The sequence below is a fragment of the Coturnix japonica genome, chromosome 5 (genome assembly GCF_001577835.2).
Source record: "Coturnix japonica isolate 7356 chromosome 5, Coturnix japonica 2.1, whole genome shotgun sequence".
NCBI classification, from domain to species: domain Eukaryota; kingdom Metazoa; phylum Chordata; class Aves; order Galliformes; family Phasianidae; genus Coturnix; species Coturnix japonica.
In genome coordinates this window covers 13,866,526-13,890,568 of record NC_029520.1, presented here as the reverse complement: position 1 = coordinate 13,890,568, position 24,043 = coordinate 13,866,526, and the positions used below count along the sequence as shown (strand labels likewise).

At 40.3% G+C, this 24,043-nt stretch overlaps 1 protein-coding gene across 7 annotated transcripts in view; it reads right to left on the bottom strand.

Annotated features, from left to right (window-relative positions):
• The window catches only part of DENND2B (DENN domain containing 2B), a 140,831-nt gene that overhangs the window by 36,335 nt on the left and 80,453 nt on the right, over positions 1–24,043 (bottom strand). For 4 of the 7 annotated variants that reach the window (XM_032445153.1, XM_015864089.2, XM_015864090.2 and 1 more), the window contains 4 exons: positions 17,111–18,322; positions 13,915–14,051; positions 3,389–3,537; positions 890–1,105 (listed from right to left, as the gene is read on the bottom strand). In XM_032445153.1, coding sequence (XP_032301044.1) covers positions 890–1,105; positions 3,389–3,537; positions 13,915–14,051; positions 17,111–18,322 — 1,714 coding nt within the window. The remainder of the gene's footprint in view (positions 1–889; positions 1,106–3,388; positions 3,538–13,914; positions 14,052–17,110; positions 18,323–24,043) is intronic. The other 3 variants (XM_032445156.1, XM_032445155.1, XM_032445157.1) reach the window with 1 other exon arrangement.

Below are 24,043 nucleotides of genomic sequence, written 5' to 3'. Positions count from 1 at the left end.
AACTAATATTTATTCAATAAAAATGTGATATTATCCAGTCATATGAGATTCTAGGAGCTAGTGCTGTCAAGAGTAGAAATAATTGTGAGATTTCTGATAAAATTCTGAACATTCATATAGTTAAAATATAATTTCATACGGGGAGAATATCTATTCCTTACATGCGACAAATATGAAAAACTGGGTACAAAAGTAACATCCAAACTTTCCAAGTTTTACTCAAACCCAAGAAGTATGCTACTCTATAAGTTACTCTGTAACTTCCTCCACAGATGTACGCTCATTTGTGCAGTAAAGTAGTGTATTTCATGAAAATATAAAATTATAGTAAATAGTAAGGACATAAGACCAATTTTCTTCCTTTTGATTGCTTCTGGCTTAGTCCGAATTTCAGTTTAATGGACAGAACACAAAAAAAACTTACTGCCTGTTCTCTCTATTGCTATTGAAGGTCTGATTGGTCTTTCTGGTTGGTTTGTTCTTTGGTATGTTGGGTTGGGTTTTTTTGCTTGTTAGTTTTTGCTTTTTCTCTNTACACATCTCATTTTGAGTTGGAAAGTTTGAACTCCTTGACAAGTAGAAAATTATTTCTCACTTCACATCCTTCAAGACAACAGGGTTATGAGGATGGGGTAAGTTGTAAATAAATGCAGGAACTCTTTGCAAAGATAGCAGTCAAACGTTTGCACGTGCAAACCAAGTGCAGGGTGCATGTAAAAAGGAATATATTTTGTCTACCAAGAAAAAGAGCTTTCAGTAATGGCAAAATGTTGGATAGGAAACTGAAGATTTCTGCAGGCAGGTGACCTATCCCCAGCATAAGTATGTTGGTATTTGAGGCCTTGCAACCAAAGAACCATTTTCTGGGACAAGATCACCCTGCCAGTACCTTTGGGATCCTCCTAGCTCGTCGTGTAGACAGTAGCTCACTTGCAGTACTCAGACTGTCGTCATTAAGGCTGGAGGGGGAGGAGGGAATGCCAAGCTGAGCCAGCAGCAGCATATCATCATGGCTGTGCCGCTTGGGTAGCCGTGGTAAGCGATGGCTCTTCCTTTCTGACCAGTTCCCAACGCGCAGAGACTGGCTGCTTGGCTTTGAAGGTAGCTGTGGGAACAAGAACAGCTTGAGCTCTTCCCCTCTTCAGCAACATTTAGTGCAAAAGAAGCTCTGTGAGCAAGTGGTGGCTATATAAAGACATCATGCCAGGTGAGCCATGGCTTTACAAAGTAAGTGAGAAAAGAGGGCTAAAAGTCAAACTGCAGAGATGGAGGGAGGTCAATACCTACAGCTTTATCTAAATTTCAAAGAAAACAATAAACTGCATTTGGCTTTGAATTTCCATGCACTCACATCTCATCAACACTGAGTGTTCAAACCTAACCTAAAGTTTGGCTGACATCAAAATACTGATATGATGGACCATTTATAATAGTTGGAGGGCTTACCTATCGCAGGGCCATATGATCTGGAATTAAGTGTAGGATGTCTGTGCAAGTGTGGGTTTTGCATCACAAACAGAATGTCATCAACAAAACATCCTTTTTTTGTAGCTCATGACTTAATGAATTGGAAGTAACAAATGGGAAAGGAGAAGTCACTAGTCACTGTGGCATTCAAAATTACCACAAGCCAGTGTTTGAGGTCTCTGCTTACCACAGGTCTGCATGCCAGGAAAATCTACAGCAGTCTATACTTCAATGAAAGAAACACTTTTGGAGATGATTGGTGAAAGCCTGCTGACCTTCTGATCCCTTCTGTCTTTATCATCTGAAGTCATGTTACTAAACCAGCTATGTTGCTATGCTGGAAAAACTGGCTGATTTATTGTTGCCAAAGCTGCCATTTTTCAGGAAATTGAGCCTGTTCTATTTTTGGTCATTGGAGAATTACCCAGACCCATAGCTGACCTGCTCTTAGTGTCCCTTTGCTTTACAAACAGCAAAATGACACCGCAATTATGGCACTAATGGAAAATCCTGGCAGCGTTGCAAGAAGAAGCTACCAGAATGAAGGGCCCTGTTGCATAGATCCTAGAGAATACTTATTGAGAAATCTTACAGAAGTCACTGTAATCCATACATTCTTTGATCTCCCTCCATGAAACACAGAAGCGTGGACAGCATATTACTACCATGGACCTATATGGTTCTTATCCTACTCAGACATCTTTTTGGATGGCCTAAATGCTACCACAAGTACTGTTAACATACATAGTACAGATCCAAAGAATTTTCCTTTGTAATATGTCTCTCACTACAAAATTATCTTTCTCCTTACTCTGCCTAATCACTCACTTTATACTCTCTATTCACTAAATCAAAACCATTGGGGTTGAAAGGGACCTCCGGAGGTCACTTCCCACTTGTTCCCTTTTCAGTAGATTAGCAGAAAACACTTCTGTTTTACAGATGGTGGGCTAAGAATCTTGGTAATACATTTATCTCTAGGACTGTGGTGCTTTTATGTACCCAAATACACCAAGAGAAAATATATTTTGCTGTGTTCTAGGTCAGTTTACATTTCTAGGTCAGTTTACATGACAAAAAAGTTGACTCTTGTGACCTTTCATTAAAATGCAAAATTGCAGTTGATTCAGTGCAAAACAAAGTTCCTTTAAAGGAAGCTTCAGATCTCAAAATTAAGCATGCAATAAATTTATATTTTTCCTTATGAACACAACGATCCCATAAACAACAAAGCAACCTGGCATTTCATAGATTTCACAGAAAGCACACCACTTTGGAAAATCCTTCACAAAGCAGAAATCTGCAGGTGTTTTACTTTATGCTGCCAACACAGCTTATACAGCTCTGTTAAATGCAGACACTCGGATTTTTCTAATTATGTTATTATTCATTTCTTCACTGGGAGGGGGAGGGAAGGGGTATACTTCATGTCCTCCATCTTACAAGAAACCATGCCACATTACACACTTCATATTAACAAGTCACAGTAGGCCTTGTGTAATAACACACAGGCAATATTAAGAAGCTGACCACTCCCTCCCATCCTGATAAAAGCCCCACAGCAAATGTCGAGGTAATTCAAAAAGAGACACAACCTACACAAAAGACTTAAGGCCAGCGTCAGCTCCTCAAACAACTGGCAGAGGGTTCTGCTTAAACTCATCTGGCCATAGCTCGTGAGGACTACTCCAAACAGCAACCAGCTTCTGCAGTGCAGCACTGAGACTCACAATTGCAGCTGCCAAGAGCACTCACAGCAACAATTTATGGATCTGATTGCACTCGTTTTCCAGATACCCTTTTTCATTCAGTACAGCTGCTCTTTCTCCTATGCCACAATTGATTCTCCTGCAACGGCTTTAAACAAGCTTTCAAGTGCAGAAAGAAATGTGCCCTCACGCCCTGCGACGCCGTGCATTACCTGAGGAGGTGATGTGTATTTCCTGTCCTGTGAAGTCCACATCCTGTGCAAAGAATCTAGGGAGTTCTCGGAGAGCTGATGGGATTTTCGACCCGCGTGACGGCCTTTCAGCTCCACATCCTCATACGGGTTTTCCTTGGATGACTCTCCTTCACGTTTGTTTTTTGTTTTTTTTTAAAGAAAAGAAAAACAGAAAGGAATGTAAAATTAAAAAAATAATAATAATAAAAAAAATCATGTGAACCAAGTGAAAAACTTTAAGAAAAGCTGCTCAGCTTTCAGCATGACTCATCCCTCTCGCTGCAGCTGGAAGTATTTGGAGGAAAACTTGGCTACGAAGTCAACTTTTTTTTTTTTTTTTTTTTTTAAATAAAATGCAAAGATTTCACAAGATGTGCTTCTGAGCATCTGCAGCTGTGCAAAATTTATTGATATATAAAAACTAAGGCACACAGCTACGTGAAAGTATATCGGTAGATTTTACAGATCTATAGCGGCCACTTGCAGGGTGAAAGGAACAGCAATAAATAACTGTTCTCAACATACCACCCTTACACGTGATAAGACAACTTTTATTTGATGCTACTTTCACTTCTGTCTTGCCTGGAGAGAAGGCAGAGAAAAAATAAGCGCTTCAGCTCAGCAGTGTCAAGAGAGAAGACTGGAATATGTAGAAGATGAGGGAAGAATTTCTGCACCAACCATGCCGCGTCCTTGAGAGGTTGTTTAAAATACATCATACCTTATAGCTAAACAGCCAATCATTTCAGCTAATGTGAAATTAGTATCTTCTGGAGGAGCATTCATCTCCCCCCAGCTATAGGGAGGTTTGATCAGATATCCACTAAATATGAGACAAATGAGAAATAACTTGAAAAGCATACTGCAATCTTTGTCTTTTCAGCCTTTGAAAACCAGAAACAACATTTATAGTATGGATTTAAGGGAGATCCAAGAGTCTTCAGCAGCCATTTCCATCTAAGGACTGGTGGAGCAACTCATCATCTTTCCAGGAATTCTGAACTCAGTAAACCTCTCACCAAACTAAGAAGCACAAAGTTGAATGAAAACCATCAATAAAATAAAAGTTTTGTGTCCCCTTCTTTAGCCAGTGCATGATCAGCAGCTGGCACAGAACTTAAGGCTTTTCAAACACAGAGCCCTTCCAGATTTCTTAACACCTTAACTAGAAAATCATCCCAATAAAATCATCTGCTCAAATTCAAATCCTGAATTTGCAGAAATGTGAAACATGCGGTAAGTTCAAAGATTCTGGACAAGCTGGTTTTTGTAGTTTAATCTGAAGATGATTATAGAACTCCTGGGCTTAGTACTTTATATCACAACTCAGACTACTATGTATAAGCTTTAGAAGAAATCCAGACTTTATCGCATACTGTACTAATCAAGAATTGAGGACAGAAAACTACAGTATGGTTTACACTTCACACTGTTCCAGAATATATTCACCACTTCTACAGAGGTGACAGCCAAGGTAAAGTTAGTTTCAACAAGAGCAAGGCTTGTATTAATATCCTGCCCTTTTGACTATCGGGTTTTTTTCTTCTAGACAGAATATTGTATTTCCTGGTTGCACACAAGAAAACAAAACCAGTTTGTGCTTTCTACGTTACTGAAACACAGGACTGCTTGATTCATCAATTACAGTGATAAGAGCTTTCACTTAGCAAGTTCACACATTCATGTGTTACAAGTAAAATACAGTGTTGCTTCAGCAGTGCATTATACTAAGATTTCTAGTCAAACATAAGGAAAGACTGAACGCTTTAGCATTGTTTTAATTAGAGGCCTGAATGACTGCTGCTCTTGAAGAATGTTTGAGTTGGCAGTCACAACCTATTATTTCATCCAGAGGGAATCTGATTCTAGAGGCTGCTCTATCAATAGTTTGTCCACACGCTGCGTGGAAAGAATGCCTTCAGGTGCATGAGGGATGCAGAAAAAAGACCTTTTGATGAACAAAATGAACAGAACAAATCTGAAGCAACAAACACTCCTTAAAACAATTTAAAGCTGCGTATGTCCTTACAGGACTATGGAACAGATTAACTCCTTCTGCAGGAAGAAAAATGAATAGATATTGCACAGTAATTGTTACCTGTAAGCACTGCAGTTTTAGATACAATAATCAAAGCAAGCGTCAACTTTGCAAAGCACCTTGACTAACTCCCGGCTAAATGGATTGCACTAGCATAATAAAATTTCTTGTAAGCCCAAGTCAAGTATAGGTCAAGCAAGAATTTTAGAATGGATTAGCAGATTTCAAAATACTCAGCTACATCAGACAGTGATTAAACATACGCTTCCTTGAGAAAACAAATCTTATTGCATTAGTCTGCTTACTATCCAAACTCCCATGAAGAAACAAGTTCATCGGCTGAAAAGAAATCTTTTCAAAAACATTCAGCATTTTATAAGTTTATGGTGATTCTCCTTCCAAGACATCATGGAAAGCAGAATTGTTTGAACCCAGCTAAACTCAGCAATACTAATATTGATATAAAATATTAAGTTTAGAAACAGACCAGGAGAAGTCTTGGATGAGAGGGGAGGGAGGAGCAAGAAACCAAGAGCAGAGGCTGCTTCTCTGACTCAGATCCTCTACCAGAAGAAAGCTCAGGCCAAATTCCTCTTCAGTGTAAAGCAGAGGTCAGTGGAGACACGACAGGGATTTTAACCCTTTCCCTCTTAGCCTTCTGATTCTTCTTCAGAAGCTGGGTTTGCCTATAGTAACACTTTCATTTTATTGTTCTCATTTAGTTAAAAATAAAATTATCTGTTGTTTTTTGGGGGTATTTTTCTTTCTTCTTTTCTCTTTTTTTTTTTTTTTTCTTTTTTAATGATGTCTTCATATTAAATGTTGCTCATCTATCCTTTAAAAAAAAAAAAAAAAAAACAACCCTCTTTCCCCATGAAATCTCTGGCATTGAAACATTCTGATCAATCTGAAACAACCTGGTTTTGCCGATTTGGCATTTGAACCAAATATTTTGTTCAGTCAGTGAACTAAAGGAGATTACTTATTTGTGTGGGTCTTCAGCAGCTTTCAAGCCTAAGATTGTCACTATTTTTTTTTTAAATTATTATTTAGTATATAAGCTGTCCTTGGTGGATGAGACACAAAGATCATACATGCAAACAGACACTAGAAAGAAGAAACCAACTGGTTTCTGGGAGTCAAGAACCCCAAGAAACCCAAGACTAGAAGCAAGCATAAAAGGCGTGTGGGTTTCCTAAACAGACTTAGGACAGCATTCAACCCCATCCAAGTACACAATGACACCCTCCCATAGGTACAAAGGCCTGGGGACAGGTGGCTACCAGCAGGTGTGGGACCCACACCAGTGGAATGGCAGTGATGGCAGCTGCTGCAGCAACATGAAAATGATGAAGGCTTCCATATAACTGAGTTGGTTCCAGAAGTGTGCAGCTTTGATCACTGCCTTTCTCCTCAACACTATCACTTCTCTAGTCCCAGAGACCAAAGCAAGGAACGTTTACAGTCTGCAGGCTGTAGTGGTTTTGCATTCATTTGGATTTGCTGTAAAAGGAAAACACATTTACAATGGAAGAGTAAAGTAATGTTCTTGTTTCTTCCATATGGATGTCTCTATTGAATGCCAAAAGAAGAGAGACTGCACATTATAGGGCCACGCTTGTCCTAATGAGGCTGATCTAAGTGCTGCACAAGAAAAGAGCAGACAAACTCTGACTTCAAAGAAAGCTGAATCAGACCCCCGGAACAAATATGGTCACACGGAATAGCAAACTTCTGGTAATTAATGTCTCTGATCACCAGCCCAGCTCACAGAGTTTGATCAGTTCCTTCTACAGGCTTGTTTTCCTTTTTTTTTTTTTTTTTTCCTCCAAGTTTCCCATTCTCTCAAATTGTACGTACTCAACTGCTGAGTAAACACAGGACATTTATCTACAAGACATTTATCTTCAGAAGGTCTCACAGGCAATTTACCAATTTGTCCTCAGGGGAAAAAGGAAAAAAACAACAGAAATAGCCAGGGACCTTTGGAGAAGCCATAAGGAATGCAGTGCCTTGAGCTTAAGCATCAAAGAGTTTCCTCTAGTGGTTGCAATTCCTCCATCCGTGACACTCTGCAAGTCAGCTCCACCAACCCTAGGGGCAGCACACAACATTCCTTTGCTCAGCCCCTTGTACTGTGGCAAATGGGAAGCAGAGGCAGATTCAGCAAGCCTGCCTCATGCTGATAAAGAAAAAGTAAGAGTGAGGGGGAAAAGAACAACAGGCAGACACTTCCCTATAAATGGCAGAAAAGAGGGAAATGCACTTTTTCTTTCTAGACTGGAGAGACAAGTGGCAGTTATATAGTAATGGAAAAGGCTCAGTATATGGCCTTAAATACTGTGCCTAAATTAGGAGCCAGTGCTTACATAGAGAAGATGCTGTCTCCAGAGAATGATGCTGAAAGCCCAGTCTCCACGTGGCCAAGTTAGGTGGTGTCAGCACTTCACAAAAGACAAAGCATCCATTTCCTGTATGCTAGGGTTGTGCACAAAATATAGTGCAACTAATTCATTTTACATTATAAAGAACAGGGAGATCAAAGCTTCAATTGCCTTCACAGGGAAGATCTGGGAACAAACAGCTCATCCCTCAAGAGGCAAGGAGCAGGAAGCAGTGGCAATACATGGGCAGGAAAGGGGGGCCAGACTAGGTGGAGCTCGGACTAAGTAACACTAGGGGGGTTGTACCCAAGCAAGCCAGCCACATGAGGGTATAGCAAGGGAGCCATACACTGTGCAGTCTTACAGCTCCCCAGCATCTTTGGAGCACCTAAGTCCAAAGAACTGCACAAGAGTGAGAAGCCTTGTGTGTTCTATATATGCATTTCTCATTCATTTTATTCATAAAATTACATGGACACCAATTCACACAACCAGTGCTGGAAGAGCACTCATCCATCAGGATGTTTATGATCATGTTCAGATCAAATGGATGGAAACCACAAAATCCCCATGCTTTCATAAAATATCTGAGCTTAGATCTTTAAGACATAGTTGAGCTCTTTCAACATCAGAGAAGCTGCAACTGTGCATCTCAGCTAAGGAATTTACCCCAGGAATCTGTTGAAATGGGAACTATTTCAATGTCAAATTCCAGCTGAGATGCATAATAATGGCTTTGTAAAGTTCTTTCTAAACAGCGCTAGGTTACAAACAACTACCCGATTAAAGTCCTGTCATCCAGTGCTTCAGATTAGTACTGTGCTCTCAGAAAAGTAGTAGAGCATCTGTAACACGGAGGATGACAAGTCTAAAATATGATCAGCTTTTTGAGCCCTGGGCAATGGAGATTGTATCACAGTTTTCTAAACTTGTCCAATTTTGCTTTGCCAGGCAATAAATAGAAGAAAGAGTGCAGAGACTTTCAGCTCCCTACAAGAACTGTAAGAGCTTCCATTTCTAACCATAAGCAAGAATTAGCTGCCGAAGTTTATCTGATAAATGAATAAAAATACTAGCCAAAAACTTCTCCCATTTAGCACTCAGTCCAAAATTACGTGAATGAAAGTAACTATGGAGCAACTGTTAGCACAGTACAGCATCACCATGCAAAAACGGCTTGCACTTCAAAGAGGTTGACCTCAGTTGACTTCAATGAAGTTTCTCTATAAATTTAAATGAGGGTATGGGAGGGTATCATCACAGTCATTGTACTCTCCATTTCACTGCTGGGCAGTAACTGACTAGAAAACCAGGACATAAAGCTCACAGAGAATCCAAAAGAAGCTGTAAGGGTGGTATAACAGTGAGACAGACTCCAAAGAGAAACATAGGAATAACATAATGATTAAAAATAACTGAAGTCCGTGTATCCCAGTGTGGCATACAAACAACAGCCTGATCATCAACAGGATGAGACAGCTAGAGTATTTGGACCTTCTCTAACAGGCCTACATGGAAACTGTTTCATTTAATGCACTCTGGCTGCCATAACTCTATATTAAAATTACCACAATTACACTGTTGAAAAATCTCACAGGAGTTTTAGGCTTGGAAAGGCAAGTGAGGGTCATGGAAGAAGACAGAAACACACACTTCTCTGGTCACAGCCTGCACCATCAATCACAGCTCTTTTACTAACAGATTATCTCAAGAACTATTGCTAAGGGTCTGATGAAAAGCCCAGAATGCCTTGGAGATGACTAGCACAGCACAGCTGGCAGAGGTGCAGACTCTCCAAGGTTGCTTCAGCTTCACAGCAACCCAGAAAATCCAGTTTCTCCCAGATTCATACAAGCATTTTGATGTGAGATGATTATATGATAGAAAACAATGTGGTACTGTTTATGACAGACAATAATGTGGCATGTGATGATGGGATTTTACTGGAAAAACGAAGAGCCCCAGCTCACTAACCCTCTTCCACGTTTACGGGAAGAACTTTGAGAAATATTCTAATTTGAAAGCAATGTGAAGCTGAAACATCTTCCAGCTGGACCTCAGTCATCATCTCTGCAGCTTTTGGCATGCACAATGGAGTATTCAGTAAAACAGCTAAATCATCCCATTTGTACATGACATGTACCATGTCCAATTTACATCAGAATTCAAAACAGCTAATCTGTTCAGGAAAGACAAGGTGCTCTATCACAATGTTTTGAGATCTGGACTCCACAGAGAAGGAAGATTAAGCCACCAGCATTCCCTCCCCTCCACACTCAGGATCCTACCTGAAGCGCCACACTTGCCTTTTTTTTAACTACTCAGGCACTCACCTGGGTATATAATAATAATACTGATTTGAGAAATATTGCTCCATCTCCTCTCTTACGTGGTCTGACACACTGTGAAATAGTGACTGATCCAGCTCCATACTTACTGACATACAACAATCACCTGCTCTCCACTCACTTCAAGGAGAGCTGGAAACATCTAAATAACATTTTGCTTCCTGAGTGATTAACTGAAACTAACTGAGAGATTAACTTGGAAACTCATCCTGGTTGCAGAGATTCCACAGCAATATGCTGGGCACATTCTTCTTTCTAGTCTGCTCTGAGCTTTCAAAGAAGACACAGTAGGTGTCCACAACTCCTTCGACTGTCTCATTTCTTCTGTTTTTCTCATTTTCTCATTTACCTCCCTTTGCAGAAGGCCAGATTTCCCACACAATTTAACTATCACCTTTTATTTAAAACCAAACTGAAATAATTTAACTCAGATAAATGAGAGCTTCACAGGCTCCAGAAAAGCTTTCTGTCTGGCTTCTCAACAAACAAATACAAACAGAGGTGGGCCTAAATTCAAGCTGTCTCTGAGCATTTCTGTGCTGGGAAGACGACTTCATTCCCATCAAGAACATGTGATGACTGTCTTACTCTCCTCCATGGAGCACTGAGAAACTGTGGTATGGAGATAGGGAGATACGAGCAGAAAGTGGAAAAGATTTCAAGACAAGCCTTCAAGCTGGGCTCTGTCACAGCAAACAATATCAAACCCCAGACACAAAGGCACATGATCTTTCAGAACTCCAACTCTATAGCCAAATCTCTACAGACTTTGGATTCCCAGGGACTCTGCTGCCAGGAAAACACCAACATTTCTTTAGGGCAGGAGCAGATATTTATGCTCCTCTTCTTAAGAAGTCGATAAAGAAAAATAAACTGAACTGATTTAGGGGAAATTTCCACCTCTTCTACTGTCCCTCACTCTAAGGATTGACAAACACAGTAAGAGTTCTTGCTTTGCTACAGCAGATTTCTTTCTTTCTATTTTATTTCAAAATTGCGAATGCAACTTCTCTTTCAAACACAAATGATAATTTACAGGGTTTTCTTAGATTCTCTCAAGACAAAGATGCTACTGTCCCCTGATCCTTGCCTTCACTTTACTCTCACCTTTCCTGTTGACAATAACAAGTGTTTTCTTCTAGACGACAGGTGAAAAATACCACAGAGACAGTAGAGATGAAGTAACAGTATTTAAATATCTCAAGTGTACTTAGTAGAACAGACTAGAATACTGAAACCATATGGCACATATGACAGGAAATACTGTTGTCCACAAACACAGCAGAAGCAACTGTCTCAGACATCTCTTAATACTATGATAGTTTCTTAAATTTGCACAAAGCCAAGTATGGTTTCCCTGATTGGATTCATAAAGCCACATCAATTTTGGTCTGATTAAAGACTCACTCGAAACCACAAGAAGCAAAACAATGTTAAGTTTACTATGACTGCCACATTCTTTTGAATGCTAGTGCAGAAGATGAATGAAGTCCACATGCTTCTCTGCACACAGAATACAGCTCTGGTTAATATTAGGAATATGTACCCCCTTATAGAAGTGATTTTTGGTTATAACAGAATGGATCATTATGTTCCAGTCCAGCATCTGTCTTGAAATGAATGGGCTGATATTTCATTTATTAAATTGTACATTAACATTACAAAGTTAAACAAAGACTTTTTCACGATGTCACTGGACATCAAAGAGCAACCGCTTTTGATTTAAAGTACTTAAAGATATATATGTGTATATATATGTGTGTGTGTGCATTGTGTGTAATATATATATATGTTTTTGGTGGGGTTTTTTTTGCACAAAAAAGTCAGCTCTCTAAACAATGTAAATTAGCCATAACAGTTTATCAGTGCCCTCATCAGTAAAACAATGATGCTGTTCAAGCTACCTATGAGCATTTAGGGAAGGTAAAATATTCACAGAATGTTAGAATCATAGAATGGCCTGGGTTGAAAAGGACCACAGTGCTCATCTAGTTTCAGCCCCCCTTCCATGTGCAGGGTCACCAACCAGAGACCAGGCTGCCCAGAGCCACATCCAGCCTGGCCTTGAATGCCTTCAGGAATGGGGCATCAACCTCATTCAACCAACTAAAGACAACAACAACAAAACCACCAACTAAACTCCACCACCTAGAAGGGCAACACTTTGCAAAGAAAATCTAACACAGCAGTGACCAAATTATTTCTAGCTTTGAAGTAGATGTAAATCTATACAATAAGTTCACTCTTAGAGGCACCTGGTTTGCATGATATGAAAGTGCTACTTTAAGACCAAGGTATAGCACTACTCATATAAATTATGCAATGTGATACACAAAACTATGATAGTTTCTATAAGGCTGGAGATCAAACTACTTTGGCTTGTCTTTAATCAAGCTTGACAGCTTATAAGAATTATATTGACCTGGTATTCCCCCCACACTGCCTGTACTGAATGAAGTGATTTGGAATAAGACTGTTAAAGATCAGTACAAAACAACGAAGTTCTGTGTTTATCCACAGATGAGAAATTTTGCATTCTTTTCCCACTACCCTGCCAAAGTGCCCAATAATAATAATCTGCAGAGAGCAAGCATATAGTTTCCATGAGCTGGAAGAGACCATTTTGATTTTATTTTACTGAACCCGAGATTTCTTCTCATTTGAAGAAAGATGCTTACCAGAGCAAAGTCCTGTTTTCACTTAGGCTGACAAACCAGAGACAGAATTTATTCAGTAGGTTAAAGCCCCAAGCAAAAATTTGTGGTCACTGTCCCTTGCTGTATCAACTGCCATGACCAAAAAGAGTTTTGTTCTATCATATCTGATTGTCTTTCAAACATTTTATGCAGTATTAGATTGTCTCTGAGCCTCCTTTTTACTAGACTAAACAAGCCCAGCTTCCTCAGCCTGTCTTCAGGGGACATGTGTTCTAGGGCCCCAACTATCTTGGTACCCCTCCAGTTTTCAGTAAACAACATTCATTGTTCAAAGGAAAATGAAGTATCCTTTGTATCTACAGCAACAGCACAACACTGAAAGAGTTAAAAATAGTGCAGATATTCATCATCTGTGTGGAAAATCTGTGCTCTGAAGGGCTGCCCAATTTTCAGTAATTATAACAACTTTTTTGATGTTAAAAGAATGTATGCACAGGCCATACATTTCCTTCTAAGACCAAAAGAAACATGTTTTTCTGGTGAAGCTTAATCAAAACAGCATTTTCATTGTGCATTCCTGATGGCTCTATAGCTAAAGGAAATTAATTTTTCTTTAACCACCAAGTGGAACTGAAGGGAGACCAGGAACTGTGCTGCATACGATCATTCTGAGGTAGTCCTCCCAGAAGTCCAGAAAGGCTTAGGCTGACTACACGAGGCCTCTGAGGTTAATCTTGCTATTAGGTAGCTCTGTAAACTGTATCTATTTACATTTTTACACCTCTCAGTGCTTCATGACAAGGCTGTGATAAAGAGAATATGAATGTTTGTATCTTGAAAAGCATGAAAAAAAGCTGACAAGCCTATTTCCAGTACAACTCAATGAAGTTTGAAAGGATCAAGACCTCCTGCATGCAGACAGAGAATTATGCTTGCTCTGATACATTGGAATCATTTATCCTTCATTTAATCTCTTTACTAACAGCGCTGAACGCTCTTGCACAAGGCACATATTCAACAAGGCATGCTCTGAACTCATCAATGCGTTGTGAATCCATGTACTGCAACAGCTTCTTACCTACAATGTCTTCATAGGCATTTTCTTCTAAAGTGCTCTTAGATCCAAATTTATGCTGGCTCTCAGTCCCATTTTCCGTCGGGGAGGAAGGGTACAATGACTGCAGACTTGTCGCATCCTCAAACTCAAAGGATTTTCTGAAGTTTAAAACAAGAAGTAATTTGTAAATAGAATACAAAATGACTCAAACATTTATCTGAGCAGTGAAGAAATGCATATAAACTGACTAAAAAATAAACTGCACGTCATGCTTCAAGAGGACTTGTAGAGGACCCTCAAGTCCTGTAGTGACAGCAGTCTTCAATATAACAAACTATGCCACTTTTATGAGATTGGAAGTATTGTTTTCCCCGTTATACAGAGAAGAAGAAAATACGGAGAAAGTATTTGACATTTTTCAAAGGTTACAGAGTAAGTCAGCTACACAGCCCTCAGATTATACGTTTCTTTGTCATTGCCAGAAGCCCAAGAAAAACGCGTCTCTCTCTCCTCAAGAAAAAGACATTTCACTGGACAGCTTTCCTCCACTGGTTGCCCTAGGAGATGTAAACCTTAGTTTGAAAACACTTGCGTGTCTTGAACCTTCAGATATTTTCCCATGTAAAGGACAGTGTAAAAATGCCAAAGGCGGAGTCAAATGTTGAAAAAAGGCACCTAATTCCCTTGCACTGCCCGTGTCAAGCACTGGCAAACAAGCACAAAGTATGGAAGAGATAAATGCTATCTGGGGTGGATGAATAACCCTGGCTGATGCTTGGGTTCTGAAGATTTGGGCTTTCTGGCAAAAAAAAAAAAAAAAAAAAAAAAAAAGAAAGAGGAAAAAAAAAAAAAAAAAAAAAAAGAGAGCAAGAGAGAGATAATAACAATAATAATAATAATGCACACTGCAGGAAGCTGGAGTTCAAGACCTCCCTGCTCCCTGGTTTGCCCAACTCATGTTCTCTGAGACAATATCCACATCGAAGTTGGGAGGTACATGGTTTGTGTTGCCAGCTCTACCAGAGCTAGTGTCATCTGATTGATTGATTTAGTGCTAAAGATTAAATGGACTGAAAAATGGGCTCTGAAAAATGGACTGAAGAGTGCTGCTGTAAGGCTTGCATAGGCTGTGCTGATTCCCATGCTTTACTGTTACCCAACATAGATTAACACTATATCATCCCACCACTCCTCTCCCGCTCATTGTCAGTAAGATCTCCATCCTCTGGGGAACATCCATCTCACATGAATATGAAATGTGGAAGCTACCTAGGCATCAGGTCCTCAGAATACAAAGTGGTTCTTTACTGTTAGGCTAATAAGATAGACTTCTTCCATTTTATTGTGAAGTTAAATCAATCATCAGAAAAGCTGCTTTCAGCTGAATTATTAGAAGAATAATTAGAATAATATTAGAAGAATAAAAGAAGAATGTATATCCACGGTCCCCTCTCATGACATTCCAGCTTGAGAAAGCTGCACATATGTTCCAAGGAAATTAATACCTACCCTGTAAGATGTCAAACTGATTTACAAGAATCAACAGATACACGTGATAGCACCACCCATTCTAAAATTTATACTCCTTTAACCACAACTTAAATTGATAAACATCATTTCTGCTTTGCGCTCATGCCTATCAGCACCATCCAGGACCAAGAGCCCATTGCTGAACTGTGTTGCCCCGTTTTATAATAAAATTACAGGAAGCTCGATCTGCAGAAGAGCAGGCACGAGCATGAACTGCACCTCTTCCCAAATAAAGTTGGCAAAATTTCAGCTCAAAAATGGCTTGCAACAAAATACTGAGGTTCTTAGATTACCATTATGGCCCCAAATTCAGTGTGAGCATGTACTCAAAGATTGACTTTGTTAGCTTAGACCTAAGTCAGACGGTTATCCTGTGGCAAGAATAATCTCATGATCCTTTCCTCCCTCCACTCACCACACAGACCACTTTATACATACTGCTTTATGACTTGTCCCATAGCTTTCCAATAAAGACTGTTATTTATATCTGAACATTGAAAAAGTATTGTTTGTCTTCTGTACTTTGCATATGCTGTGCTGAACAAAATGAGGACAGCTTTATATCACAAATTCTCATTAAAACCTAGATTTGATTGCTCTGAGATTATTGCCAGGACTCCAAGATAAGTGCTGCTAATCAAAGCTTGGCTTCCCACATTTTACCCTTTCCCTTTCTCAGAGACAAAAAAAAAAAAAACAAAATCAAAAACCACCACCAGCAGAACTGTCTGATCCATTTCAGAAACAGGTGTTTCTTTAAAGAAGAGAATCTGAAGGCTATTCTTCTTTTCCTGCTGCAGCACACTTCAGGTCAGGTTGTGCTGACATCAACTTCTAATCAACTGAGACACCATCAAGCTCCAGATACAGAATTCTTAGTGTTCCTCTGAAACGTTGTCTAGTAGCTACCTACAAAGCTCATCCCTAGACTTCAGCTGTACATTGCACACATTCACAGACAGCTGAATACATTCAAAATGCAGTAGTCTGAATGTTTATCAAAGATTCCTACAGTTTTCTAAATGGAGAGCAGAATGAGTTTCACCATTTCCAAAAAGCCAATGGAAATCATGTAATTAAAACAAGTCAAACTCCACAGACTACTGTGGAAACATTGCCATATACTCTGCTCATTAACTCAAGAATAATCCAGGCTAAAATATGTTTTTTTCAACATTAATCTTCTACAGATGCTGATAGTAACTTAGGACAATATTTCTAAGCACTGAATTAAACAACATCACCACTATCGCAAAAAAATGACACAACTGCTGTGGTAGCAAGCTTTGGAAACACAAATCTGTTGCAGACGTGTTTTGCACTGAGCAGACAGACAGGACTATAACAGATGAGTTATGGTCCTGCTACAAGGGGATAATGAAATTAAGCTCCATTAAAATCTCATGTAAGAGCATTTGTGCCAAAATGACCTAAAGTATTTTCCAGGGATTGAGGAACATGGGTTGGAGAACTCCACAAGTGTGGCTATGCAAGGAGAATTTCACCCATGCACCCCATCCATGCAGTCCAGCAGAGAAAAAGCACAGAATACCCAGCACTTCTCAGGTGAAAAGCACTCTATGAGGGGGGAGAATCTGAACTGTTGTTACTAAAAACAAAAAAAAACAAAACAAAACCACAGTGACTAATCTGAAGATCAAGCAGAAGACATTTCCTTGAGTTTTACCTATTCTGGGATTTTCTGTGAAAGCGTGACTCTTTCTTCTGCCTTCTGGTCACAGGGGGTGCAGGGGTGGATGGGAGGGGAGGAGGAGCAGCAGGCGTAGGAGATGGAGGTAGGCCATTGCTTGGTTTGCTTTTGTGGTTTTTGTCTGCCTCGTACTCAAAGGTGCGTTTGGGCTTGGGGACAGGATTCACCAAGGCATTCGCTGAGCTTTCAAGCAGCAGTTTAGGGTCGGCAGAGTTTGCAGTAACTCCCTGCTTTGTCTTACTGCTTATCTCAGTCTCAGTAGGTGTTTCTGGTTCACTCCCCAAAATAACACTCCCTCCTTTGCTATTACTTAGGTTTTCACTCAGTCCCTCCACTGCACTCAGAGACTTTTTTCTCCCTTTATCAACACTGTAACAACTGCTCGGCAACTGGGGGAGGCCCCTGCCAGGCTGCTCTTTTAGTGCTTGCTCGATCTTCTGTATTCTGTTGAGCACAGCAGAAGACTCTTTCCTCATGTGGCCCTTGAGAAAAGTGGCAGAAGGAAGGTCGCTCCTGCCTGATCTCTTCTCTACTCGATGGCAGGATTCCCTGTCCAGCAGTTCCTCCTCCTCTGTTTCTGGGTAAGAGCACTCAGAAAATGTTCGGCTCATTCTTCTGAACCCTTTAAAATCAAACGTCTTGTCGCTGCAAGGAGAGGTCAGCACGCTAGGGCAGCTCTCACTGCCCGACCTCTCCCCAGCATCCCTCTTGTCCACACACGTATTCATCCTGGGAGATGGCTCCCGACGACACTCCCATTCTGTGATCTTCTGCCTGATGTCCAGCACCTGGGAGCGGACGCTTGTCCGGCTCAGGGATAGGTTCCTCAGGTTCACAGCAGTGCCTAGGGACAAAGTGCTCCGGGTCAGAGGATGGCTCCCTATTGCATCCCCATCCTGAGCCTCCTTTGGGCTCTCCTTTTGGTCCTCCGCCTTGAACACAGACAGCCTTTTATCCAAGGCTCCCACGCTGACAGCTTTGAGAGGGTGGCTGGGAGAGTCAGTGTCTGATGGGCTGGTAGAGGTGCTGTGCAGCGCGGATGCACGGCTGCTCCAGTCCTGGAGGCGCAGCCGAGAGCCAGAGGCCTTGGTGAGCCGCGTGGAGTGGCAAGAGTCCTCGCTGTCACTGAGCGGGTAGGCTGGGCTTCTTGGTGGGGACAAAAGAGGCGGTGGAGAGACTGACTGACACCTAGAAGCAGAAAGAAATAAAACATCAAGTCCTTAGGGAAACTACAGCTGTGTGCCGAACTTCTTCTGGCTGCAGGCAAAGCAGGGGTAGTTCACACAACACAGGACTACCCCAAAGGCACCAGATACCGATCAGCCACAGAGTCTGGAAAGGGAGAAACAGTACTTAGCTGAAGTCAGTGACAAGCTGAGCATTCAGCATGTTCAAAGCCAGTTTTCTCACCTCTATTTGACCCCCAACTTCTCCAGGTTTCCTGAGTTTAAACACAACAGACATATTCTCATAGCAAACTACTGCCTTGAATGCATCTACCAGCAGGACAGTTTCCTGGCCTCCCAAATTAAGGATTCCCTCTGCACGAAGAGGAGATCATCAGGGAGAAGATTCCCACTGCTGTAATTGTTAAGGCTGCCCAACAAGCAGATGAGCTTACACACTGGCTGATTGGGTAAACCAGTTAAAAAGCTGTCAGTTTTTGATTCATAATACCTGAAGCAAAGGATCCTTGTGGTCAGCAACAGCAATCTTGCCACAGCATTTCAAATCCCCTATGTACGCAGTAAATTAAATAAGACTGGAAAAAAAGAAGATATGTTTTGTCTTTGTCTTTAGTCTGATGTTGTTGCAAATGGATTAAGTTCTCCTTATCAAAGAGAACAGAAGGAACTCTATCAAAAGAATATTACAGACTGAAAAACAAAGACTAATCTTCCCACATTCCACACTGAAGAATAGTAACTGTACAGAAAGCTCTCAATGTTACCTTGGAAAAAACCCTCAGAAAAAATATTTGCAATGATTTGCAAAATTAGCCATTGTTACTTGGGTGTTGTATGTTGTTACAAAGACTTTAAAAACAACAGAAGACAAAAGGAAATTAAACAACCCATTAATCAGCTGGCTCGTCAGTGATGAGCCAGCAATAAAAAGCAACAAAAAGCCAAAATCATGTCAAAAAAGGGGGATTTTTACTGCTCTGTCACAATGCACCTATAAAACCATAGCAGAAATAATCATGGCTCCTTTGACATTTTGCTCCAGAAACCTCTCTGTTTCAAGAAGTAAAGAAAGAAAAGGAAGGATCACAGTGCACTGTCATGCATATACAGCCAAATTTGTGTTCTACAAAGACCGTAAACATCAAGTTGAGTTTTTCTTGTTTTGGGTTTTGTGCACATTTGCTTGTTATAAAAAATATCTTGCAGATGTAAAATCCAAGTGGAATAGTTTTTTTTATTTTTTAATTTTTTTTTAACCAAAAGAAGCCACAGGAGCAAATGTCAGCTTTAGCAAAGGAAGAAGAGGCTCAGAAGATCCCTGCTGCTGGGTGGTTTTCTCCCAGCAGCCAGTGGATACCCACAAATACAGGTGCCAACCACCATGCATGAATATAATGGTCCAGAGCACCAACGTAATTCCAGAGAACATACTTCAAGATGGGATACTTTCTTCTCCTTGAAAAACACAGCCCCAAACCAAATCATTAGGTTTCATCCCAGTTTCCTACAGTGGGTGATACTTTGCAATCAAAGCTCAGAAGTATCAGAGAAAAAGGAAAGTTCTGATCAGAGGAAGACAACGATGAAATTATCACAAATGGTACTTTTCTCTTTTTCAGAGTCTTGAGAAGTCAAGTCTTTTTTGGACAGAAGTTACACCTTTTGGTGGTTTCTTTTCCTTCCTCATTTTGAAAAAATAAACATTCTTACAGAAAAGACAGATCTCACACCAAAGATGAGGGCAAATACTTCACCAACAATTACTTCAAGCTCAGTGAAAACTTTTCTTCGTGTTAGGTCAGAAAGGGTGCATATCAGAATACATTCTTTGCATTTTGGGTCCTAGAAGTTCAATTTCCTGTCATTCTATGCAGCTTCAGACAGGTGCCTTAAGATATCTCAGAAGATCAAAAGCAGGTGACAGAGGATGCATTTTTGGCTGGTTGTCATAGCACAGTTTGCAGAGAATTACCTAGAATTACCTTGGCTTACAGTCCTTTGCACAGCACCCGACTGCAACTTAAATCAGCCTGGAGGGCTGCCATGACTCTTCATTTTTCCCATCTGTCTTGTCTAGATCTCTTCAGTTTAACACCATGATTATCAAATGTGTATTACACTTAGTACTTCTCTAGCTTAGACTCGAGATCACAGTCTTCTTACATCTGTACATCACATACACCTGCCTTAGAGCTGCAGTGACATTTACCTCAACAATTCAAAGATTTTGAAGTGGAAATGTATTTCACATACAAAGAGCACAGCCTCTACTCCATCCTCCAAAGTCACATTAGCTAAATCCACTGTTACGATTCTAAGGGACAGGAGAGACCGTGTAAAGAGGCTATGCAGAATTCTTCAGCACACATTAACACTTCTTCCCTTTGCAGCATGGGAAAATTCACATCCAAATTAATTATGCTCTTTCAGATTTAAAAAACATTACACTACAAATGATAATCTGTATTGACAACAGGAATAAAATACAAGCCAACAGAGAGCAAATCAGAAACAGAATAGCAGAAGCAAAGAACCTACCAACGATCCTCTCTCTGATGCTGTGTCACTATAAAGAACATACTGTACGTATTTCTGATATTTCCTTATCTGGGAAGTTGAGGCCATCTCCAGTCACCTTTATGATACACACAGACATTATTAATATTATTTTCTATTTACACTGTAGTTTAAAGATGCCAATCAAACCAGGAGTTCAATCTGTGGATACCTCAGAAACTGTTTCTGCAACAGCTCTACTACAAAGAACATAAAATCTTGCACCTAAATACATACAACTTCTCCAAGGAAATCAACAAAGGCTCTTCTTCTAAGATACAGCTTATTAACCATTCCAGGATAAGTCTATATGAATGCAACACACTTATCCCCATGTAAGAAAAGAGCCTCGTGAAGGAGGTACCTTACTTCAACTCCATTTTACCTTTAAGGGTTATGGAACTTAGCAAACATAGCTCCTATTTGCTGGATTCACACTTTCCATCTTAGGCTCCCGTCTTACTCGTGACTCACCAAGTAAACTTCTTTGCGTGATGAACAGACTATCAACACATTACATTTATCCAATTGTTCATAAATTCTAAAGTGTCTTGTCTGTGCTGAGGTGTTACAATTTGTTGTTTTGACTGCTGTGCCTTTGTTTCTCCACTTTGCAATTTTACTTAAAAAGACAATGAAAAAAAAAACAACAATCAAGAATAATGCTTACAAATGCCTTATGCAGAATATCTGGACTCCCCAAAATAGCAAGCAGTGAACACAAGACCCCTAAAAACATCCTGTCATTCACATGTAGACCAGACTCCAGGCCTCTGTTTGATGTTGCTCATCCAACATTGCTTTTAATTGATTACCACTGCTGTTTTCATTCTGAATATTTATATTCCTGATAGAAATAGAAAGACCATCTCTCTCTCATCTTTCCAGTTGTTTTCACTGTTGGGAAGAGGTTGTTGAGTCGTCAGGAGAGGAGCAAGTAGAAAAGCAAGGTTTCCATAACCTGCAGAAGTTGCACAATGTTTCTACTTAGAAAACACAAGCCACTTTTCTAGATCCTAGGCTTCTACTGAAGTGGCAGCACTTCACGCTTGATCTTGAACCCCTGAAGGCAGTTAAACTCCCACTCACTTCCTCTGCACAAGCTTGGGAATGCAGAGCAAAAGGCCCTTTTAAGACATGCCTGATGTCGAGTACTTGGGATACAATAGCTAACAGATTGTTTCACATCGTGTTACTTTGTAAACTTCAGTCAGTCAGGTAGAAGAAACCGGGATAATTCAACTAGAAAGAAAAGCAAAACCTTGTCTCTTTGGCTTCAGGCATATCACTGAAGGACAGTGGCAAGTACCAAGAAAATAATTCCAAAAGACAAACAGTAAATGATAAAATGTTCCTTCCTCCATGTAACCTACTTCTCTTAGAACAGTATTCTCTCAAGGGCAAAATAATTCCACAGCCTTTTAAATGGATATTATTGGACAGAAACAAATAACTTGTAATTTTTCATAGACAGTTTGTTAAGCAAAATGCTTTTATTGAAGTTTTCTGCATACAGAATGACGCCTGTAGTACCTTACAAGCATGTCATTACATACACTGCCAAAATATCATGGATAACCAGCATAACAAATAAATGCAGATTTCTTAACAAGTTCACTTGAGCAAAACCTTCCTCTAAGCAATGGTATTTGAGACTATCCACATTTCACAAAACACACTGGATTCAGTTCCCCAAATGATACATGTATTACTCCTGAGATGAGCATCACTCCAACTGCTTGTCAGTCAGTAGGCACAGTGAATTGTCATCTCAATGGCAAACACCTGTCAACACGGCCCACCATGGCACATAAACAGGTCATGCACAAACCCTGAGCTGCTTTCACAGTAAGACTCACTGCTGCACAGCAAAGGGAGTAGACAGAACCTAAGACTTCCATCCCTCCAGAGCATGCTTAGCTTTGCTGCTGTGAATTGTTCTGTAGCACTTGGAGCTCTAAATAGATATGAGCTTAAAGTTCCAGTTCAATCTCTCCAGTTTCTTTTTTCCTCACTCAAACACAGACAAAAAAGTTGCTCTATAAGAACTGTGATTCTCAAGACCCACTCTCAAATAGAGATATATCTTCCAGCATGTGTGTTGAAGATTATTTTCTCTAGTACGGGCTAGTATCATCAGCCATCTACTTTCACTAGTATGATGGATTACAGTCAAACTCTATCTTATTCACAACATCAAGAGAATCACTCGCTGCACTGCTTTGAGGTAATCTGCACTCTAACCATCACAATACAGAAAATGAAAATGCTTAACTTATATCCTCTTTGTGAGGTCCCTAAGCAAGGCTGACTTGAACTAAAAATATGGGTGGTAGAAAAGGACTGGTTCTTTGGGCTGTAAATATCCAAGTCCTCTTGCCATATCTCACTCCAAAGTTGGGAAGTCCCCAGTTACAGGAGACAGGACACCAGTCTTTTCCTGCCTGCATGGTGTGGGTGCTAACTGTTAACTGTGTGAAAAAGTGAAAATTTAATTCTTAAAACTCTGAAAGCAGGCAGCACAAAAGCAGTACCAAAAGCAGAGAGCCTGACCTTTCGATCCAGTTAAATTGGTGTACAGCTCCTCCCCCCTTCCACTGCCAAACATTAACTCTAGAAAAGGGAAGAAACGAGTGGCAAACACAGCGTAGGCTTTACAACTCCCATAACATCATTAGCTAGCTTTTAACAAGAGGAGGCTGCAAGAACATTGGCTATAAAGCTGCCTTTATACTTCTTCTGGATGTCAGAGTAAGATGAGTAAAAAGAGTCTGCACTTGTTGAGAATTTTGTTTCCATGATCCACGCAGGTTTTATAAACACTAATAAAAATCTTAAGTTGCACTTCTGATGTAGGATTAAAAGTGACTGGAGGGTGGTTAAGTGACTTCCTTGATGAAGTAATTCACACCATCCTAGCCCTCCTGAAGTGCCAGGAATGACCGCACTGATCATCCTATGCTGAAGGCAGACAAGTCAGCAGAAGCTGCTCAGCACTCTTTTAGTTCTGCAAATCCCACTGATTGTGCTTAAACCAAAACTTACAATATACTAACAGTTTTTCACTCTATTCCAGGTAATTTCCTGCTCCAAAAAGGTCAGTTCTGTGAGAGCCCATTTACTGAAGGATGAACAAGGAATGTGTTGACAGAAAGATAATGGGCCT